Source organism: Bos javanicus, chromosome 14 (assembly GCF_032452875.1).
Source record: "Bos javanicus breed banteng chromosome 14, ARS-OSU_banteng_1.0, whole genome shotgun sequence".
Taxonomy (NCBI): Eukaryota; Metazoa; Chordata; class Mammalia; order Artiodactyla; family Bovidae; genus Bos; species Bos javanicus.
Genome location: NC_083881.1, coordinates 22,145,340 through 22,164,871, shown reverse-complemented (window position 1 = coordinate 22,164,871; position 19,532 = coordinate 22,145,340). Strand labels below are relative to the sequence as shown.

The following is a 19,532-nucleotide window of genomic DNA, read 5'->3' as shown; positions in this document are numbered from 1 at the left end:
GAAGGGACAACAGGATGAGATGGTTGGATGGCATCACTGACTCAATGGACATGGGTTTGGGTAGACTCTGGGAGTTGGTGATGGACAGGGAGGCCCAGCATGCTGCAGTCCACAGGGTCTCAAAGAGTAGGACATGACTGAGCAACTGAACTGAACTGAAAAAAATCTTTTTATCTTTGTAAAGGATTTGTAACATTAGACTTAGAGGAATCAAGTGAGAACTTAGAATTTTCAAGTTTGTGGACACATTTAATGAGTGATGTTGAGATTTGTTTATTTTTTTCTTCACTGAAGGCTCAGGGCTGAGTAGAATTAAATTGCAAAGAGAGAAATTGAAATTAGATGTTAGAATCTCCTAGGTGCAGGGATACCTGAAATATGTACATTTCTAAGTCTTAATCTTACCTGGGTTGGGGAAAAAAAAAAACTGTGGTTTCCATATCAGGGTTAGATTAATTAGCATAAATCCGAATTTAGAATGACTACACAATCTTTGTGCTGCGATTCATGGGGTCGCAAAGAGTCGGACACGACTGAGCGACTGAACTGAACACAATCTTTTATAACAGCTTTATATAGCTGTACAATACAGTTCACCCTTTAAAGTATACAGTTCAGTGGTTTTTAATATATTCTCAGATTTGTACAACTATCACCACTATCTAATTTTAGAACATTTTCATCACTCCGGATGGAAACTATCGATTAAATAGCCCCTTACATAGTCACCATATCTCCCCCCAACCACTAATCTACGTTCTTTCTCTCTTGATTTGCTTATTCTGAACTTTTCGTGTAAATGGAATCATACAATAAGTGGCCTTTTATTTCTTTCGCTTGGTGTTTTCCAAGTTCGTCTGTGTAACAGCATGTCAATACTATGTTCCTTTGTATTGAATAGCATCCCTTTATTCTGATGGATATATCACATTTTGTTTATTTACTTATCGTTTGATGGACATTTGGGCATTTTCCACTTTTTTACTATCATGAATAATCTAAGAACATTCTTGATCAAGTCTTGGTGTGGACATATATTTTCATTTCTGTCAGGTATATGCATTTCTGTAGGAGTAGAACTGCCAGATCATCTGGTAACTGTGTCTGTGTAGCCTTTGGAGGAACTGCCAGATGGTTTTCCAAAGTTGAACTATTATTCTACATTCTCACCAGTAGCATGAGGGTTCAAATTTCACCACATCTTCATCAGTACTTGTTATTATGGCTTTTTGATTATAGCCTTTGTAGTGAGTATAAAGTGGTATCTCATTGTGGTGATTTGCATTTTTCTGATGACTAATGATGAACATTTTTCAGTACTTGGTGCACTGCATATTGGAGAAATGTCTGTTCAGATCCTTTACCCATTTTTTTGATTGAATACTTGTATTACTAAGTTGTGAGAGTTCTTTATATTCTGAATGCTGCTGCTGCTGCTAAGTCACTTCAGTCGTGTGTGACTCTGTGTGACCCCATAGATGGCAGCCCACCAGGCTCCCCTGTCCCTGGGATTTTCCAGGCAAGAACACTGGAGTAGGTTGCCATTTCCTTCTCCAATGCATGAAAGTGGAAAGTGAAAGTGAAGTCTCTCAGTCATGTCCGACTCTTCTCAACCCCATGGACTGCAGCCCACCAGGCTCCTCCACCCATGGGATTTTCCAGGCAAGAGTACTGGAGTGGGGTGCCACTGCCTTCTCCATTATATTCTGAATACTAGACCCTTATCAGAGATAGGGTTTGCATATATTGTCTCTCATTTTGTGGGCTGTTGTTTCACTCTCTTAATAGTGTCTTCTGAAAGATAAAACCTTTTGTTTTTCTGCCTACACTGTGTGACTTGCAGGATCTTAATTACCCAACCAAGGACTGAACCCAGGCCACTCCATGAAAGCACTGAATCTTAACCATTGAACCACCAGGGAATCCCCCAAAGCTTTTAATTTTTATAAAGTTGAATTTATGTATAAATTTTGTATCTTACCAACCATCTCTTATATGTCAGGCACTGTAATTTGATACTTCTTAGGTGTTCTATTACCTCATTTGATCATCCTAACTAAAGTTTAGTGTAATATGCTCATCTACACATGAAGAAGCTGAAGCTTGAAAAAGCAAAGTAACATGCCCAAGATCTGACAATTAGGAATTGACAGAGCCTGGATTTTAATCTAGATCTACCATATACATGTGTGCTCTTTGTGTTCTGTGTTGCTTCTTCCCTCTTCCTTGAACAGAAGGCTGTTTGGATCCTGTACAGTCTTGAATGTACTGGGTTCTCATCATACCATATTTTATAAAGCACTTCTCTCTGATGACAGGTAGTAGTACCAGGGCTGTAATAAAGTAGTCTGTAGCTGTTTATCTTTTAGCCAGTACTGTGAACTAAATTTGACTCTTGAAGTTGAGGCAGACTCTTTCTTTCTCTTGCATCATTGTCTGTAGGAGATGCTGCAATCAAATAGACTTGACCTTTAGAGGCAGGTGATGATTAGGGACTGTTTAGTAGTGCTGTTTGCTGGAGCTCACACAGAGCAGAACTGCCCCAAGGGTGGGGCTATAGAATGGACAGAGCAATGACGTAGGCCAGGAAAGTGGGCTCTTGTCCCTTTTCAGTACCCATCAGTATCGCCTCGGGCAAATTACTTACCTTCTCTGAATTCAGGGTTTTGTTTTTTTTTTCTTGTTTAATTGAAGGTTTGAAGTGGAGGCTCAAAGATTTCTGCTTATTTTTGGATTTCCTGAGGTCAAAAAGGGTTTCTGTTTTGCCCATTGCTGTGTCCTCAGCACAGCAGAGAGCTTGGCATGTGGTGTAGATGGGTGTTTGTTAAGGGTGAGCATGTCATTTGACAGAACGGGGTAAATCTCACTTTTTCTGGTTAGTAAATCATGTGACCTTGTGCAAGTTTCTTAACTTTTCTGGGCTTTAATTTCCTCATCTGTAAAATGGGGATAATAGGATTCCTGCTTCCACAGGGTTCCTTGTAAAGAAGAAATGAGATACTGTATGCAGCGCTTGGCACATGGTAACCCTCAAAAAAGTTTTTGTCACTGAATTAACATATGATCGTCTCTTTTTTGCCCTTTTCATCCACCCAGATCATCATATTAATAGTTGTTTATTTCCTAAAGAACCTTGATTGAAATACACATCTTATTTCGTTAGAACACACTGTAATTCTGAGAAAGGTCTTACTTTTATCCGATAAGTGTTATTTAACTTTTCCTTCCTTCCATAGCCTATATCTCTAACCCCAGTCTCACCAAAGAGATCCGAGTGAAAAAGGAGAGTGTGATGAAATTAATGCAAATCTGTTGCTTCCTTCTGCTTGAAAAACAGCTTAGACCTTAAGCCACATTGCTGATGTGTTAGAAGAGTCAACTTTATATGCAACCCAGCTTTATGTAAGAGACCCTGCTTTTTAAGGGACTCTTAGAATTGTGATTATCTTCACTTTTAATTGATCTTAGGTCAGAAATTGTTCAAAAAGACCACAGAGATGTGAGTAGAAGAAAAATATCTCCGGTAGATAAGGATACAGGCAAACAGTCTTGTAATCAAAACCTTCAGAGTCTTTAACATATTTGAGAATTCCAAATTTTCCAGGTTTATAAAGATATTGGTATAGTACAAACATCACATATTTCATAGTATCGTCAATGGGAGCTGGGCAGTTCCCGGTAATCAGACATTGGCATTTCTATAGTGAAATGTAACATTCACACATTAAGTAGGATAAATAGGACTAAATAGCTGTGTACATTTGTTGAGATTAGATGTTACTGCCAAATGAGTTTATTGAAAATCTATGGGAAATCTTTTGGTTTTTAAAGGATTTTGGTTTGGGGATTTGCAGATACAGGATTGAAGACACTTGCTCACAAAAATGGCATGCACGTAAAAATTCTTGATTAACAATAAATTTGAAGTCAGTGTTTTATTTTTTAACAACTCTAATGTTTTACTATTTTTAGTTGTCTCTAAATAAAAATAAATTATAGAATTTATGATCAGGAGGAATCTCTAAGAGGTGGATCCTTAAAATCCTTTATAATGACCTATTTGATAATTTCTATTGAACTTGTTTTTAGCTAGGAGGTTCTGGGTTAAATTAAAAGGATGCATCTGTTGCCAGAAGAAAATTTAATACTGTTTTATTCTTCAGGGCCACATCTGTCAACTTTAAATGGAAGAATTATCTGGCTAGAAACCTTTGCTTGATTTTAAACTTAAGAAATACAGTGATACCATGAGGTTCCATGCTTGTTCCATGCTCTGGGCTTTCTGTTTTCCTAGGGTGTGGTGTGTTTCACTGGTTCATGGAGTGCCTAGTTTTCATATTTTAACATTTCAGAAAGCAGAATGAGTTACACATGTTGCTGGCCAGATGGATGTTGAGATGTACTTTCACAGACAGAACATCCAGCCCAGCATCAACATTGTGGAGCAGGTGTCAATGACTTGGAAGGAAATCTGAGAGTAGTGGGGTGCTCTTGGCCCCGCAAGAAACCAGTGGGAGAAGAGCAGTGGGGTAAAGGCAGCAGGCTTACACACCCAGAGCCCACCCTGGTGCCTGCAGAGAGCTGATGGCTCAGAGCTCAGAGCTCTTTTATAGATTGTTTTGTGAAATGTTGTGTTACTAGTGTTTTGACACAGCTTTTTGTGGGCTAAAATCAGATATTATGGAATCTGAGTCAATAGGCAATTCATAAGTGTTAGACTCTGAAAAATAGTTTTAGAACCACCACTTTAGCCAGTTTTGATTACACTTTTCTATATGTAAAAGGTAATATGACAAAAATTCCAAGTCTAAAGGAACTGCAAAAGTAAAAAGAAGTGATAAGAAAAGTTTATGATAGTTTAATAGTTTTTTAATTAGTGGTGTGTAGAGTAATAATCTGTCCAAATATAGTACATTAAGTCACTGTTAGACTAAATGATATATGATTAATTAAGTTGAATGTATTAAGATGAACTGAACAGAACTGAACTGAAATGTGGTCAGTTGAATGAGTATCATGTTGGAACATTGGCCACAAGCTGTAGGTGGCACTGTTGCTTCTCATGTAATTCCAGCCCCCTTAGCTGCAGTGCTAAGTCTCATCATCATCAGCTGCGTGGAAGCCTTTGATTCTCGATGGGAATCAGAGCCTTGGCAGAAGATGGGCCTGCGAGCTTAACGGAGACCTCACTTCTGGATTTCCTTTCAGAATTTGCTTCTTACCATGCAAGAACCAGGTAGACAGCAGTGTCCTTGAGTCTGAGCTGTGAGGTGCAGAGGCATGGTGAGAATTCTAGAGAAGCGGTGCCCCCACCACCACCACTCTCCCACTCCTGCTTCCATAGCTAATTGCCCTGCATGGAAGTCTGGGGGTATTGTACCACCACAGTGAGAAACATTGCACATTTCAAGTTGGGACACACAAATACTACTGAAAGTAAACTTTCACACGACAACACATAGGTGCTGGTTATAACCCAATAAATGGATTTTATGATCCTCTAGTGAGTTGCAGCCTGTTTGGAAAACTCTTTGCTCTTTCTTTTTTTCCTCTTTCATCTATGTATCTGTATCTCTATATACCATTCTCCTCACATGAATAAATGACTCTCAGTGAATTGTGGATAGGAAAATATACATTTAAATCTCTGGTTACTCTTTGCTTTACTCTCTGGAGAATTTAGTTTGAAATTATTTTATTTTATAGGCTGGAGCATTGGATTTACTGAAGGAGCTTAAGAATATTCCCATGACCCTGGAACTATTACAGGTATGTGCTAACATGTCATAATTTTTGAATAGGTAATTGTCATAAAATACTGAAACATCTTCAATACCAATATAAGTTTTTTGTATTTTCCTCTTGTAGTGTAAAACATTATTAACTTGTTTTTGTTTTTTTTTTAAAGATGGTAACATAAATTATTAATCTACTTTGTTACCATCATAGAAAAATGTTGCCTGCTTTTGAAAGGTTTTCTGCATTCAAGTGCATGCCCCACCGGCTGAGAAGGCAGTGCTTTAGACAAGTTCTAAAGCATTCTAAAGTTCTAACAGTTTTTCTTCACTGAGAAAAGTTCTTAGAACATACTATCTTCTACAAGAAAGAAACCACTTTCTGTGGGAAAAACGTCCCCCACATGCTGATCTCAAACCACCTTGGGGTTTTAGAGTGGTGAGTCCCCTGTGTGTGTCTGCTGTGGAAACTTCCTCTGCTGTGCTCCACTCTCCGAGAGAGAACACAGGGCAGTCCAGTCAGATACATATTCTAGATTCTTCAACAGATGCCCCAAATCTCTTTGTTGAGTACATTGAATAATTTAAAAGGAAATCTTAAGGATCCGTTTATTTCTCAGCTTTGAAGTTTATAGCAGGGCTCCCTTTTGTATCTCACTAACAATTCCTTTTATTTCTTCCATAACCATATTTAGAGAGATTGTCTACTGACAACCTAAATTTACTAATTAAGTCACCATTTTTTATCTATCATCCATAATTGGCCATCAGAGCCTTTATGTTCTCTGAGCAGTTTGAAGACAGTTGATGTGTGGGAAAAGAGCATGGATTTTGGAGGCAACAGACCTGGATTAAAATCCCAGTTTTGCCATTTAGTAATGGTGTGATGCTGGCCAGGTTATTTATTGACACTTCCAGTCTCTTTATCTTTAAAAATAGGGATGATGATCTCGATTTTAAAGGATCTTGGGACAGTTGATGAATATGGGCGCTCCCAGCACGCCCCTGAGCACGTATGTCCACAAGTTAAGTTGTCTGTATTCTGTGAAGTCCATTTTTAGTATCTGTGATCATGTGCTGGTGTTTAACCTTGTGTGGACGGTAGTATTTGTTTAGGTGTCCTCCTTATAAGGTGCAGCACGTGATGTACATAGTAATCTGTGCAGGAGAATGTGAAGAAGCAAAGTGGGTGTGTGTGTGAGCCCGTGGTTGCATCTGCCTGCCTTGTGTACACACACACTCTTTGTTCTGTTCTCTTGTGAGAGAGACTGACTTCATCTTACTAGTTGACCAGCCTCACTTCAGTAGCGAGTTAACATGCCTGCAGATCTCGGTGGTGAGACCCTTGATGTGTGTGTCTTAAATCTACAGTCTACTGCTAAAAGAATTCATACAGTTGATGTTTTTTCTGTTCTAAAATGAAGAGGCATCTGGAAAACAAGAAAATCAAACAACGAATTGCCTGAAATAAAATTGCTTGTATACATTTTTTTTTGTCATTGCCTTGCAGTCCACAAGAATTGGAATGTCAGTGAATGCTATTCGCAAGCAGAGCACAGATGAAGAAGTTACATCTTTAGCAAAGTCCCTCATCAAATCCTGGAAAAAGTTATTAGGTATCTTCCCTTATATATATTTATGATCTGGTTTATTCAAACATTGAGTTGTTGAATTTTTTTTTTCTTTTAATGAATATAGGTGTTTTGAAATCAGTACTTTATAATCTGGAAGGGGGCTTTAGTCTGACCTTGAGGGTTCTGCTTTTTAAGCTAGTCAGATTTTTTAATACTTATAACTGGATTGCCTCTTTTTCTTTTTTTGCCACTTTATTTTTTAATTGAAGGATAATTGCTTTACAGAGTTTTTTTTATTTCTGTCATACATCAATAAGAATCAGCCATCAGTAGACCCATGTCCCCTCCCTCCCCATCCCACCCTTGTAGATTGTCACAGAGCCCCTGTTTGAGTTCCCCAAGTCATACAGCAAATTCCCATTGGCTATCTATTTTACATATGGTGTTGTAAGTTTCCACATTACTCTCCATACATCTCACCTCCCTCCTCCCCTGGATTGCCTCTTTAAGAAGAAAATTTTTCCCGGAGGGGAAGGTGTCCCACTTTTTGAAAAAAAACTGTTTCTAACTTAGAGAAAATTTTCAAAAATAATAAAAATAATTCACGTGTCATTTTTCTAGGGCATTCATCTTTAATATTTGCCATGTTTCTTTTGTCATAGTCTCTCTTCTCTTTTTATCTTTATGTATATCCTGATGCATACACTTTATTTTTTCCAAACTATTTGAGAATAGGTGGATCTCTCGTCTTTATTTACTCTTTAAAACTTAAGTATATGTTTTCTTAGAACAAGTTTATTTTCTTATGTAATCCTAATACAGGAAATTCAGGAAATTTAACATTGGTTCAGTTCAGTCGCTCAGTCGTGTCCGACTCTTTGCAACCCCATGAATTGCAGCACAGCAGGCCTCCCTGTCCATCACCAACTCCCGGAGTTCACCCAGACTCATGTCTGTCGAGTCAGTGATGCCATCCAGCCATCTCATCCTCTGTTGTCCCCTTCTCCTCCTGCCGCCAATCCCTCCCAGCATCAGAGTCTTTTCCAATGAGTCAACTCTTCGCATGAGGTGGCCAAAGTACTGGAGTTTCAGCTTTAGCGTCATTCCTTCCAAAGAACACCCAGGGCTGATCTCCTTCAGAATGGACTGGTTGGATCTCCTTGCAGTCCAAGGGACTCTCAAGAGTCTTCTCCAAAACCACAGTTCAAAAGCATCAATTCTTCGGCACTCAGCCTTCTTCACAGTCCAACTCTCACATCCATACATGACCACAGGAAAAACCATAGCCTTGACTAGACGAACCTTTGTTGGCAAAGTAATGTCTCTGCTTTTCAATATGCTATCTAGGTTGGTCATAACTTTCCTTCCAAGGAGTAAGCGTCTTTAAATTTCATGGCTGCAATCACCATCTGCAGTGATTTTGGAGCCCCAAAAAATAAAGTCTGACACTGTTTCCACTGTTTCCCCATCTATTTCCCATGAAGTGATGGGACCAAATGCCATGATCTTCGTTTTCTGAATGTTGAGCTTTAAGCCAACTTTTTCACTCTCCAGTTTCACTTTCATCAAGAGGTTTTTTAGTTCCTCTTCACTTTCTGCCATAAGAGTGGTGTCATCTGCATATCTGAGGTGATTGATATTCCTCCCGGCAATCTTGATTCCAGCTTGTGCTTCTTCCAGCCCAGCGTTTCTCATGGTGTACTCTGCATATAAGTTAAATAAGCAGGGTGACAATGTACAGCCTTGACATACTCCTTTTCCTATTTGGAACCAGTCTGTTGTTGCATGTCCAGTTCTAACTGTTGCTTCCTGACCTGCATACAAATTTCTCAAGAGGCAGATCAGGTGGTCTGGTATTCCCATCTCTTTCAGAATTTTCCACAGTTTATTGTGATCCACACAGTCAAAGGCTTTGGCATAGTCAATAAAGCACTAATAGATGTTTTTCTGGAACTCTCTTGCTTTTTCCATGATCCACTGGTTGTTGGCAATTTGATCTCTGGTTCATCTGCCTTTTCTAAAACCAGCTTGTACATCAGGAAGTTCACGGTTCACGTACTGCTGCAGCCTGGCTTGGAGAATTTTGAGTATTACTTTACTAGCGTGTGAGATGAGTGCAATTGTGCGGTAGTTTGAGCATTCTTTGGCATTGCTTTTCTTTGGGATTGGAATGAAAACTGACCTATTCCAGTCCTGTGGCCACTGCTGAGTTTTCCAAATTTGCTGGCATATTGAGTGCAGCACTTTCACAGCATCATCTTTCAGGATTTGAAATAGCTCAACTGGAATTCCATCACCTCCACTAGCTTTGTTCATAGTGATGCTTTCTAAGGCCCACTTGACTTCACATTCCAGGATGTCTGGCTGTAGGTCAGTGATCACACCATCATGATTATCTGGGTCGTGAAGATCTTTTTGTACAGTTCTTCTGTGTATTCTTGCCATCTCTTCTTAATATTTTCTGCTTCTGTTAGGTCCATACCATTTCTGTCCTTTATCGAGCCCATCTTTGCATGAAATGTTCCCTTGGTATCTCTAATTTTCTTGAAGAGATCTCTAGATCTCAAGAGATCCCATTCTGTTGTTTTCCTCTATTTCTTTGCATTGATCGCTGAGGAAGGCTTTCTTATCTCTTCTTGCTATTCTTTGGAACTCTGCATTCAGATGCTTATATCTTTCCTTTTCTCCTTTGCTTTTCGCTTCTCTTCTTTTCACAGCTATTTGTAAGGCCTCCCCAGACAGCTGTTTTGCTTTTTTGCATTTCTTTTCCATGGGGATGGTCTTGATCCCTGTCTTCTGTACAGTGTCACGAACCTCAGTCCATAGTTCATCAGGCACTCTGTCTATCAGATCTAGGCCCTTAAATCTATTCTCACTTCCACTGTATAATCATAAGGGATTTGATTTAGGTCATACTTGAATGGTCTAGTGGTTTTCCCTACTTTCTTCAATTTCAGTCTGAATTTGGCAATAAGGAGTTCATGGTCTGAGCCACAGTCAGCTCCTGGTCTTGTTTTTGCTGACTGTATAGAGCTGCTCCATCTTTGGCTGCAAAGAATATAATCAGTCTGATTTCGGTGTTGACCATCTGGTGATGTCCATGTATAGAGTCTTCTCTTGTGTTGTTGGAAGAGGGTGTTTGTTATGACCAGTGCATTTTCTTGGCAAAACTCTATTAGTCTTTTCCCTGCTTCATTCCATATTCCAAGGCCAAATTTGCCTGTTACCCAGGTGTTTCTTGACTTCCTACTTTTGCATTCCAGTCCCCTATAATGAAAAGGACATCTTTTTTGGGTGTTAGTTCTAAAAGGTCTTGTAGGTCTTCATAGAACCGTTCAGCTTCTGCAGTGTTACTGGTTGGGGCATAGACTTGGATTACTGTGATTTTGAATGGTTTGCCTTGGAAACGAACAGAGATCATTCTGTCATTTTTGAGATTGCATCCAAGTACTGCATTTCAGACTCTTTTGTTGACCATGATGGCTACTCCATTTCTTCTGAGGGATTCCTGCCCGCAGTGGTAGATATAATGGTCATCTGAGTTAAATTCACCCATTCCAGTCCATTTTAGTTCGCTGATTCCTAGAATGTCGACATTCACTCTTGCCATCTCTTGTTTGACCACTTCCAATTTGCCTTGATTCATGGACCTGACATTCCAGGTTCCTATGCAATATTGCTCTTTATAGCATCGGACCTTGCTTCTGTCACCAGTCACATCCACAGCTGGGTATTCTTTTTGCTTTGGCTCCATCCCTTCATTCTTTCTGGAGTTATTTCTCCACTGATCTCCAGTAGCATATTGGGCACCTACTGACCTGGGGAGTTCCTCTTTCAGTATCCTATCATTTTGCCTTTTCATACTGTTCATGGGGTTCTCAAGGCAAGAATACTGAAGTGGCTTGCCATTCCCTTCTCCAGTGGACCACATTCTGTCAGATCTCTCCACCATGACCCGCCCATCTTGGGTTGCCCCACGGGCATGGCTTAGTTTCATTGAGTTAGACAAGGCTGTGGTTCTAGTGTGATTAGATTGACTAGTTTTCTGTGAGTATGGTTCCAGTGTGTCTGCCCTCTTGCAACACCTACCCTCTTACTTGGGTTTCTCTTACCTTGGGCATGGGATATCTCTTCACGGCTGCTCCAGCAAAGCGCAGCCACTGCTCCTTACCTTGGACAAGGGGTATCTCCTCACCACCGCCCCTCCTGACCATCAATGTGGTATAGCTCCTCTAGGCCCTCCTGTGCCCGCGCAGCCACAGTTACCTTAATCTGCAGTGCACTGTTCGTTCCAGTTTTGTCAGTTGTCCCAGTAGTTACTTTTCCAGCTTTTTTCCTCATCCTTAAGATTTTTTTATGTCTTTTCAGTTCAGTCGCTCAGTTGTGTCCAACTCTTTGCGACCCCATGAATTTCAGCATGCCAGGCCTCCCTGTCCATCACCAGCTCCCAGAGTTCACTCAAACTCATGTCCATCGAGTCAGTGATGCCATCCAGCCATCTCATCCTCTGTCGTCCCCTTCTCCTCCTGCCCCCAATCCCTCCCAGCATCAGAGTCTTTTCCAATGAGTCAACTCTTCGCGTGAGGTGGCCAAAGTATTGGAGTTTCAGCTTTAGCATCATTCCTTCCAAAGAAATCCCAGGGCTGATCTCCTTCAGAATGGACTGGTTGGATCTCCTTGCAGTCCAAGGGACTCTCAAGAGTCTTCTCCAACACCACAGTTCAAAAGCATCAATTCTTCAGCACTCAGCCTTCTTCACAGTCCAACTCTCACATCCATACATGACCATTGGGAAAACCGTAGCCTTGACTAGACGGATCTTTGTTGGCAAAGTAATGTCTCTGCTTTTCAATATGCTATCTGGGTTAGTCATAACTTTTCTTCCAAGGAGTAAGCGTCTCTTAGGACATGGACTTTTGAAGAACACATGGCCCCTCCTCCCCTCCCTCTGTTGTTGTGTGTGGGGGGCGTTGTCTGTTTTTGGCCTGCGCAGTGCATGTTGCAGGCTCTTAGTTCCCCAACCAGAGACTGGATCTGGGCCCACTGCAGTGAATGCGCTAAGGCCTAACCACTGGACCGCCATGTTCCCTGTTTGGGCTTCATCTGGCATTTTCTCACGACTAGATCCGGTTTTGCGTCCATAGTTGGGGTACTGCGCATGTGTGTTGTGTCCTTCTGGGGTGTGGTGTACAGAGATAGGATGGTATTATTTCTGAGACCCATCCAAGGTGTACAATGAGTCACTGATGATTTTTCCTTGTGTCTAATAGTTCTGTGGGAATCACTTTAAGACCCTGAAACTATGGTGCTCCCTGTCAGACCTTCCCCCACCCCCACTTGGTATCCCCCGAATACTGCCCAAACCATTCTTTCTGGTAACAGTTGAAAAATTAAGATTTTCTAGTTTTTCTACTTTTTCAGTTTTCATACATCATCATTCTATAAGAAGAACCCTCTTCTTGCCTCTCAGTTCTTTTTCTGTTGTGAGTGTGGACGCATAGGTTCCTGTTCTGTATAATGGATTATAATCCATTCCTGCTCATATTTTGATATTTATATTGTCCCAGGTTTGACCAGTGGGCACCCCTGCAAACTGGCTTCTGTGTCTCTTTGACAAGCTCCTTGCTTTTTTTTGTTGTTGTTTTTAACCTCTTTCCTGCATTCTGGCACCACGCAACATGCTGGACTTATCTGTCCCAGCCCTGGAACCAGCCATTTCCTGAGCAGTTACCAGCCTCATGTGGAGGAGAAAAGAAAAAAAGTGAAGCTTTTAATACTTCATAGATAGCAGCAGTAATAATAAAAGACCTATTACATATAAGAGCTTGGAAACTAGGAACCAAAAATTGTAAAGCCTGTGAAATTTAGAAAGTTCAGCCTTAAGAAAACTAACGAAAAAGAGGATCCTGTATTAGATTCCAAACCAGAAAACATTGCCGTTTAGGTGGTTAGCTAGATTTCTGGGAGATTTCCTCTGCTTCTGGTTAGCACAGTTCTGACACTTAAGACACACCGTGTGTGGGCCTGTATTAATGCACTTAGTCCTCCCGGCTGTCCCGCGTGCTCAGGGCTGCTGTAACCCCACTTTGTGCTGAGACAGTCGAGGGGCTGCTGTAACCCCCACTTTGTGCTGAGACAGTCGAGGGACTAAGAGATCAGGTGCCTTGTTTGTGCGCAGTAGGAGCGGTGCTGAGCGGCTGAGCTAGGGTGTGGTCTGAGCCCTCTGTAGTCAGGCTCTGCTGCGTGGCTCACCACCCTCTGCTCAGGTTGGAGTGTTTTTACGACCGTTGCTGCCTCTTACTGCCCTGCCTTCTCAGAGGGCCACCGTAGCGCACACTGCACCATGGCAGCGTTACTGCTCCCCCACCAGCACTGGACCTTGTTAGACGGTACTGCCTGATTGTATTACCTGTCCCTGGTGGCTTAGATGGTGAAGAATCCGCCTGCAGTGTGGGAGACCTGGGCTTGATCCCAGGGTCAGGAAGATCCCTTGGAGAAGGAAATGGCAACCCACTCCAGTATGCTTGCCTGGAGGATGCCATGGACAGAGGAGCCTGGTAGACTGTACAGTCCATGGCGTTGCAGAGAGTCGGACACAATGCATCATGTGACCTTTCTGAAGCCTTCTACTCCCTGTTGCTGTGGGAACACTTCTTGGTCCTTGCTCTGTTCTGAAATGTCATCGCTGATCCGTGCTTTCTTCCTCATGATACCATAGCATCTTCAGGCCTTCCAGGGAATTATAGAGTAAAGGGGACAATACAGTTGGTCTCTGAGAACTGACATGTGTCATGAGGACTGGATTCCCGTGATAGTTCTGGAGTTGTGATTGGGACTGTCTTCTGTCAGTCCGTCCCGTCCAGAGTGGCATGTTAGCGTGGGAGCTTAGAGCTGCCTGGGCAGTCCTGCCTCAAGGGTAAATGTTCTTCCGTGTTCTGTACAGAGGGCAGTGGAGAACTGAGTTATTCATGCAGCTCTAGGACTCGGGTAGACCAAACTGGGGTAGTTCACGCAGTGGCTCCAAATATTTCTGAACCCAGCTTCAAAGCTGTTTTGGTTGATATAAACGTGAATGTTTCTTTCCAGTGCTAAACTGTTGCCTTCATCCAACCTATTTTATGTACTTTTATTTTCCCGTGTCTGATGACTCACTTCTTTTAAGTCTTAAAGCTTATGCTTCATTAGTATTAATAACCTGTATTAGTTTTCAGATTATTTAAGATAGAGGAGATGCTGAGTAGGCCTAACTAATAATCCTGAAGTATATTCTATGAAAATCTTCTTTGTTTACTATCTCTGAAATATTTATTTGTATTTTGAGTACCACCTCAAATTTTTTTACTTCATGAAAAATTATCAAAACAACATTGTTATATATACTTTGCACTTTAATTTTTTTTAATGTGCAGTGTTTCTTCCATGTACATTTGCTAACAGAATAGCTGTGTAAACTTCATTTACTTGTTAAAAGCTTAGGATTTTATTTTTTTTTTTTTGCATGATAAATAGCTTGATAACATGTAGTAGTCCTGTTTTTTGTTTTGTTTTAACAAGTACTGAAACAGGAATTTCATAAATTTTCAGATGGACCATCAACAGATAAAGACTCTGAAGAAAAGAAAAAAGATACTGCAGTTACGTCACAGAATAGCCCTGAAGCAAGAGAGGAAAGGTATTTCACTTCATGGGAGCTTGTGTGTTTTGGGAGACAGGGGTCATGGAGACTTCAGAAAACACAAGACTGACCTCAGAAGGCCTGCGGAGTGGCCGCCGGGCCCAGGCAGGCTGTGTGTGGGCCGGCTGGGTTACCGGCAAGGGCAAGGGGCTGCCTGCCGGCAGGGAGTAGCAGGTGACGTCAGTGGAGTGAAAGGCAGGATTAGTTTGGCAGAACTAATTGGCGGAAATCTTTACTGTGGTAAAAGTTAACTGAAACCAGTCCGAAAATATTTCAGTAAGAATCTAACACAGCAAGTTAATCAGGAGTGGTTGAAGTGATTAGGTTGACTGGAAGAGTTATTAATTGTTGCAATGGTGTTGATATTTTTAGGGAGAAATTAAGAGATGTTTATATTTTCATGACTCCTCATCCCTGTGGTTTTTATCCTGAAGTGGTGTCTCACATATAAGCCTCACTGGTTGTCTGATTGGAGCAGGGTTTGCCAGCTTTCACTCTCTGGTTTTGGTCAAGAGCGATCATAGTCTTTGTGCCCTCCTCTACCCCCTCTGCTCATAACTGAGATCCCATCTTTTCATGTGCTGTATTGAGGTGTAATGTGTGTTTTCTGTATTAAAAATATTGTTTAACGTTTAAAAGGATCAAGGTTAAAAAAATAAAAGACTTGTCTCATCTTTACTAAAAGTTTTAACTTCTTTTTAATCTATCTACAGGCAGGTTTTTTCTTTTTCCATTTAAGAGTCACTGGAATACTATTTCATTTATTTAGGCCCAGAATTACTGTTTTTAGAGAGTAATGGTAATGATACTCACTTTAAGAGAGTTTTCCTGACTTCTTTTTTTGTGTGTCTGTGTGTGTGTGTGTATATTCCAGCAGCTCCAGTGGCAACATGAGCAGCAGAAAGGACGAGACCAATGCCCGGGACACGTACGTCTCATCTTTTCCTCGGGCGCCGAGCACTTCTGATTCTGTGCGGTTAAAGTGCAGGGAGATGCTCGCTGCTGCTCTCCGAACAGGAGGTAAATGTCGTTGCTCAGTCCCTTGACCAAGGCCACCGCTGCCCTGTCCACCTCATTTCATCCTCTGGGTGGGATCCCGATGGCTGCTGTCCCTCACCGCCCAGCCCAGGGAGAGGCTGTTGTGCTGGGCGTTACTGAGAGCAGAGAGGCGCAGGCATCCAGGCCTCTGCTTATTACGTGTGATTCTCAGAAACAATAGGTTCCTTCCTTCTGGTGAATGTTCCCCTGAGTCGTACTCATTTAAACTCTTTTTCACAATCCTTTTTCTCCTTATGTTTAATCTGCAAACTCAGTATCCCCCCCTCAGATTGAGAGTTAATGATACCATATTATTGTCCTGTTGTTAAATGTTACTATGACATACAATAAGTTTTATATTCATAATTTCATTTCCTACTTTTTTAAGTGAGAAAGAGATCTTGGTTTATATATGGGAGCTTTAATTTAATTTAGGGGTATTCATTCCTATGTAAAACTTTGGCTTTAAAGTTTCATATATAGGAATATGTATTTACTGTCTTCTAAAAATGCATCCTTTTCTATTATACTGAGCCCTAGTTAGTATGACCTATTTTTCTTCTTACTCTGCCTTTTCTTTACTCTGTTTCCTTTATTATCTCTTTATGTATATTTTCTTGTTTCTTTCTAGTTTTTTTTGTTCCTTCTGTCACTTTGAACGTTTGCTTAGAAGTCTTCTGAGTGTGTCCATATATGTGATTGGCCAATGAAATGAATGGTTTATTTGCATGGAAGCCTGAGGCAGGAAGGAGACAAGACAGTTCTTTGCATAAGTTTCTCTGCTGTCTGTGGGAACAGCCAGAATTTCTGGAGTTGTGAAATGAGGGGTTGCCTGCTGGATGCATGACTCCCCGACTCCTGAGGGATAAGACATCATCCATGCAGGAGCCCTGTGGACACTAGCTGAATCCAGAGGAGGAGCCGAGGAAGTCACAAAGAAGACCAGATTCTAAGGAAACTATACTGAAAGGATTCTTTGTACAGGGCAAGTGGGGTTGAAGAAATAGGAATACAGTTTAATTGGCTCTGTACTGAAATTTTCTTTTAATATGTTGTAATCATTCATTCATGACACTTCTCTGTGTTTAGATGACTATATCGCCATTGGAGCTGACGAGGAAGAATTGGGATCTCAGATTGAGGAAGATATCCTTTGCGTGTATATTCATATTGGTGTCAAGAACCCAGTAGATTATTTTTTCTTCCTGTAAAGAATAGAAAATCTTATTCTACAGTTTCTGTCTTGATTGTTTTGGTGGGAAAGGGGAAGGCTGTCTGCGACATGTTGTTCTTGTTGTCCTGTTATGCAAAAGTAAGATACATAATGGTGACAGTGCTTTTATTTTTCTGCCTTGCACATTGAGACCGTAACATCTCACGGACACGTGCTAGCGAGTGTAAAGTGGGGTCTCACCTTGTGGGGGTGGGGGGGGCCTCAGCAAAGCATAGAAATCCCCTGAGCTCGTCGTCCTGTGCGTTCACACTGGGTGCCTCAGAAAGAGCTCTGGTGGGGGAGAGCGAGTCTTGCACATGGGTCCAGGGAGCAGGACTATCTGGTGACAGATGACAGTGTACCGCAGGCCTGTCCTGGCAGAGGGGTGGCTGCTCTAGGGCTGGGCCCCTGCTGGAGCCCGTCCTATTGAGAAAAACCGACTGCTAACCTGGCTTCTTGCTGAGCCGGAAGGAGATGAACCTCCAGCCCACTGCAAACTGTCTTCCGAACCTTCTTCTATCAGAAGGCCCTCAAGGGAGCTCTGTGGTCTTTTTGAGGCTTTTAGGATCCTTGGCGGAATGCAGATTTGGGCCAGGGAAAGCATGTATAAATTCAGGCTCTTTTTCTAAAGTTTTCTCACTCAGATTGAATACCTGAGTTACATTTTAAACCCTTTTAATCTGTGTCACTTGGCATTAAACATTGAGAAAGTATTGCTCATTCATAGCATAAATCACTATTTTTTGCCAGGTACTGATCAGGAAATCAGGCAGAAACAGTGCCTTATTAATTTAATCTGAATTGGAAATACTGCTTAGAAATCTCAGGAATTCTTATCATGGCAGAATAGGAAAAAAATGATCTTAGGACCTTTATAATTTAATCTTTTTCCTTAATGGCCTAGTACCTATCTATCAAGAAATAAGGAACACAGACATGAAATACAAAAATAGAGTACGAAGTAGGATATCAAATCTTAAGGATGCCAAAAATCCAAATTTAAGGAAAAACGTGCTGTGTGGGAACATTCCTCCTGACTTGTTTGCTAGAATGACAGCAGAGGTGAGTGTATTTGAATAGAACATTTCTGTGATGGTATTCCATGATGTCAAGTGTAAAGTCTGTTTAAATCATGAAGTACTGAATAAATACTACATCTGTAATAACTATCCTAATACATTTTTATACACACTATATACAGTATACTAGATAAGAACGTAAGGTGATTGTTAGCATCAGTACTTTGTCCCTTTCATAACTGTACCATGATCTTTGAGTGGTTGCCTTATTAAATTATTGTCAAAAAATAAAAATGTTATTTATTGTAGATTCATGTAGAATCAGAATTAAATTTCTAATTGCAAACAGACTTTGTAACCTCTAAGCTCTTTTCTTGGTTAAATACTATAAGATTGGCTACATCTTATTGACCATCGTTATATTTATTTAGAAAGTGATGCAGAAAATGAAATTCATTGTTTGCTTTTTTTAGATGTAGCTATTCATAGATATAAGCTGAAGTGTGTCTACAGTCTCACTGTCTTACTGAGCATCCAAGTGAATTTGTCTTTCTATATAACTAATGAGAACTGTTATATTTTTAAGATTCATTTTTTAAAACCTCATTAGGATAATTTTAAACTTTCACAAAGTACAGAGCATAGTGTACTGAAGTCCTATCTACCCATCACCTAAGCTTCAAGTATATTAAGTAATTTGTCACTTGTTTATTATCTATCCCTTCTTTGTTTTCTTTCTTTTCCCCTGAATTATTTTCAAGCAAATTCCAGACATTATATCTTTCCACCTCTCTATCCTTGAGAGAAATCTGTAAAAATCTGACATTCTCATATAACTACACTGTCATCACTGCATCCAGCAAGTCTAATGATGATTCCTTGATGTATCTGATATCTGGTTTATAGTCATTGTATGTTCCTGGTTGTACATTTACTTTGTATCAGGACCCGAAGTCTAGATGTCACCTTAAGCTTGGTCTCTTAAGACTGTGTATGAACATAGTTAAGTCTCCTTTTCCAGCCCCCTTTTCTTCCATGACATTGACCTATTGAAGAAACTGGTTTATCTCTTGTGTATCTCACACTGAATTGCCCGTTTCTTCCTCATTACACTAATTTTTCTGTCTCCATTCTTTTCTGTGAACTGGAAGCTAGTTTTGTAGGCTTAGATTATATGCAGGTTTAACTTTCCCTGCACAAATGCTTCATCAGTGGTCCTTCTTACTTCATACTACATCACCTCAGGAGACATGTATCTTGTTCTCTTTGGTGTGGAAA

The 19,532-nt window shown here is 40.7% G+C and overlaps 1 protein-coding gene across 4 annotated transcripts in view; it reads left to right on the top strand.

The window, feature by feature from the left end:
• Positions 1 to 19,532, top strand: part of TCEA1 (transcription elongation factor A1) — a 29,003-nt gene that overhangs the window by 4,218 nt on the left and 5,253 nt on the right. Inside the window, exons 2-7 of one of the 4 annotated variants that reach the window (XM_061438758.1) lie at positions 5,707 to 5,769; positions 7,246 to 7,351; positions 14,894 to 14,981; positions 15,859 to 16,004; positions 17,112 to 17,168; positions 18,143 to 18,297. In XM_061438758.1, the coding sequence (XP_061294742.1) occupies positions 5,707 to 5,769; positions 7,246 to 7,351; positions 14,894 to 14,981; positions 15,859 to 16,004; positions 17,112 to 17,168; positions 18,143 to 18,297 (615 nt within the window). Of the gene's footprint in view, positions 1 to 5,706; positions 5,770 to 7,245; positions 7,352 to 14,863; positions 14,982 to 15,858; positions 16,005 to 17,111; positions 17,169 to 18,142; positions 18,298 to 19,532 lie in introns of all 4 variants that reach the window. The other 3 variants (XM_061438757.1, XM_061438756.1, XM_061438759.1) reach the window with 3 other exon arrangements.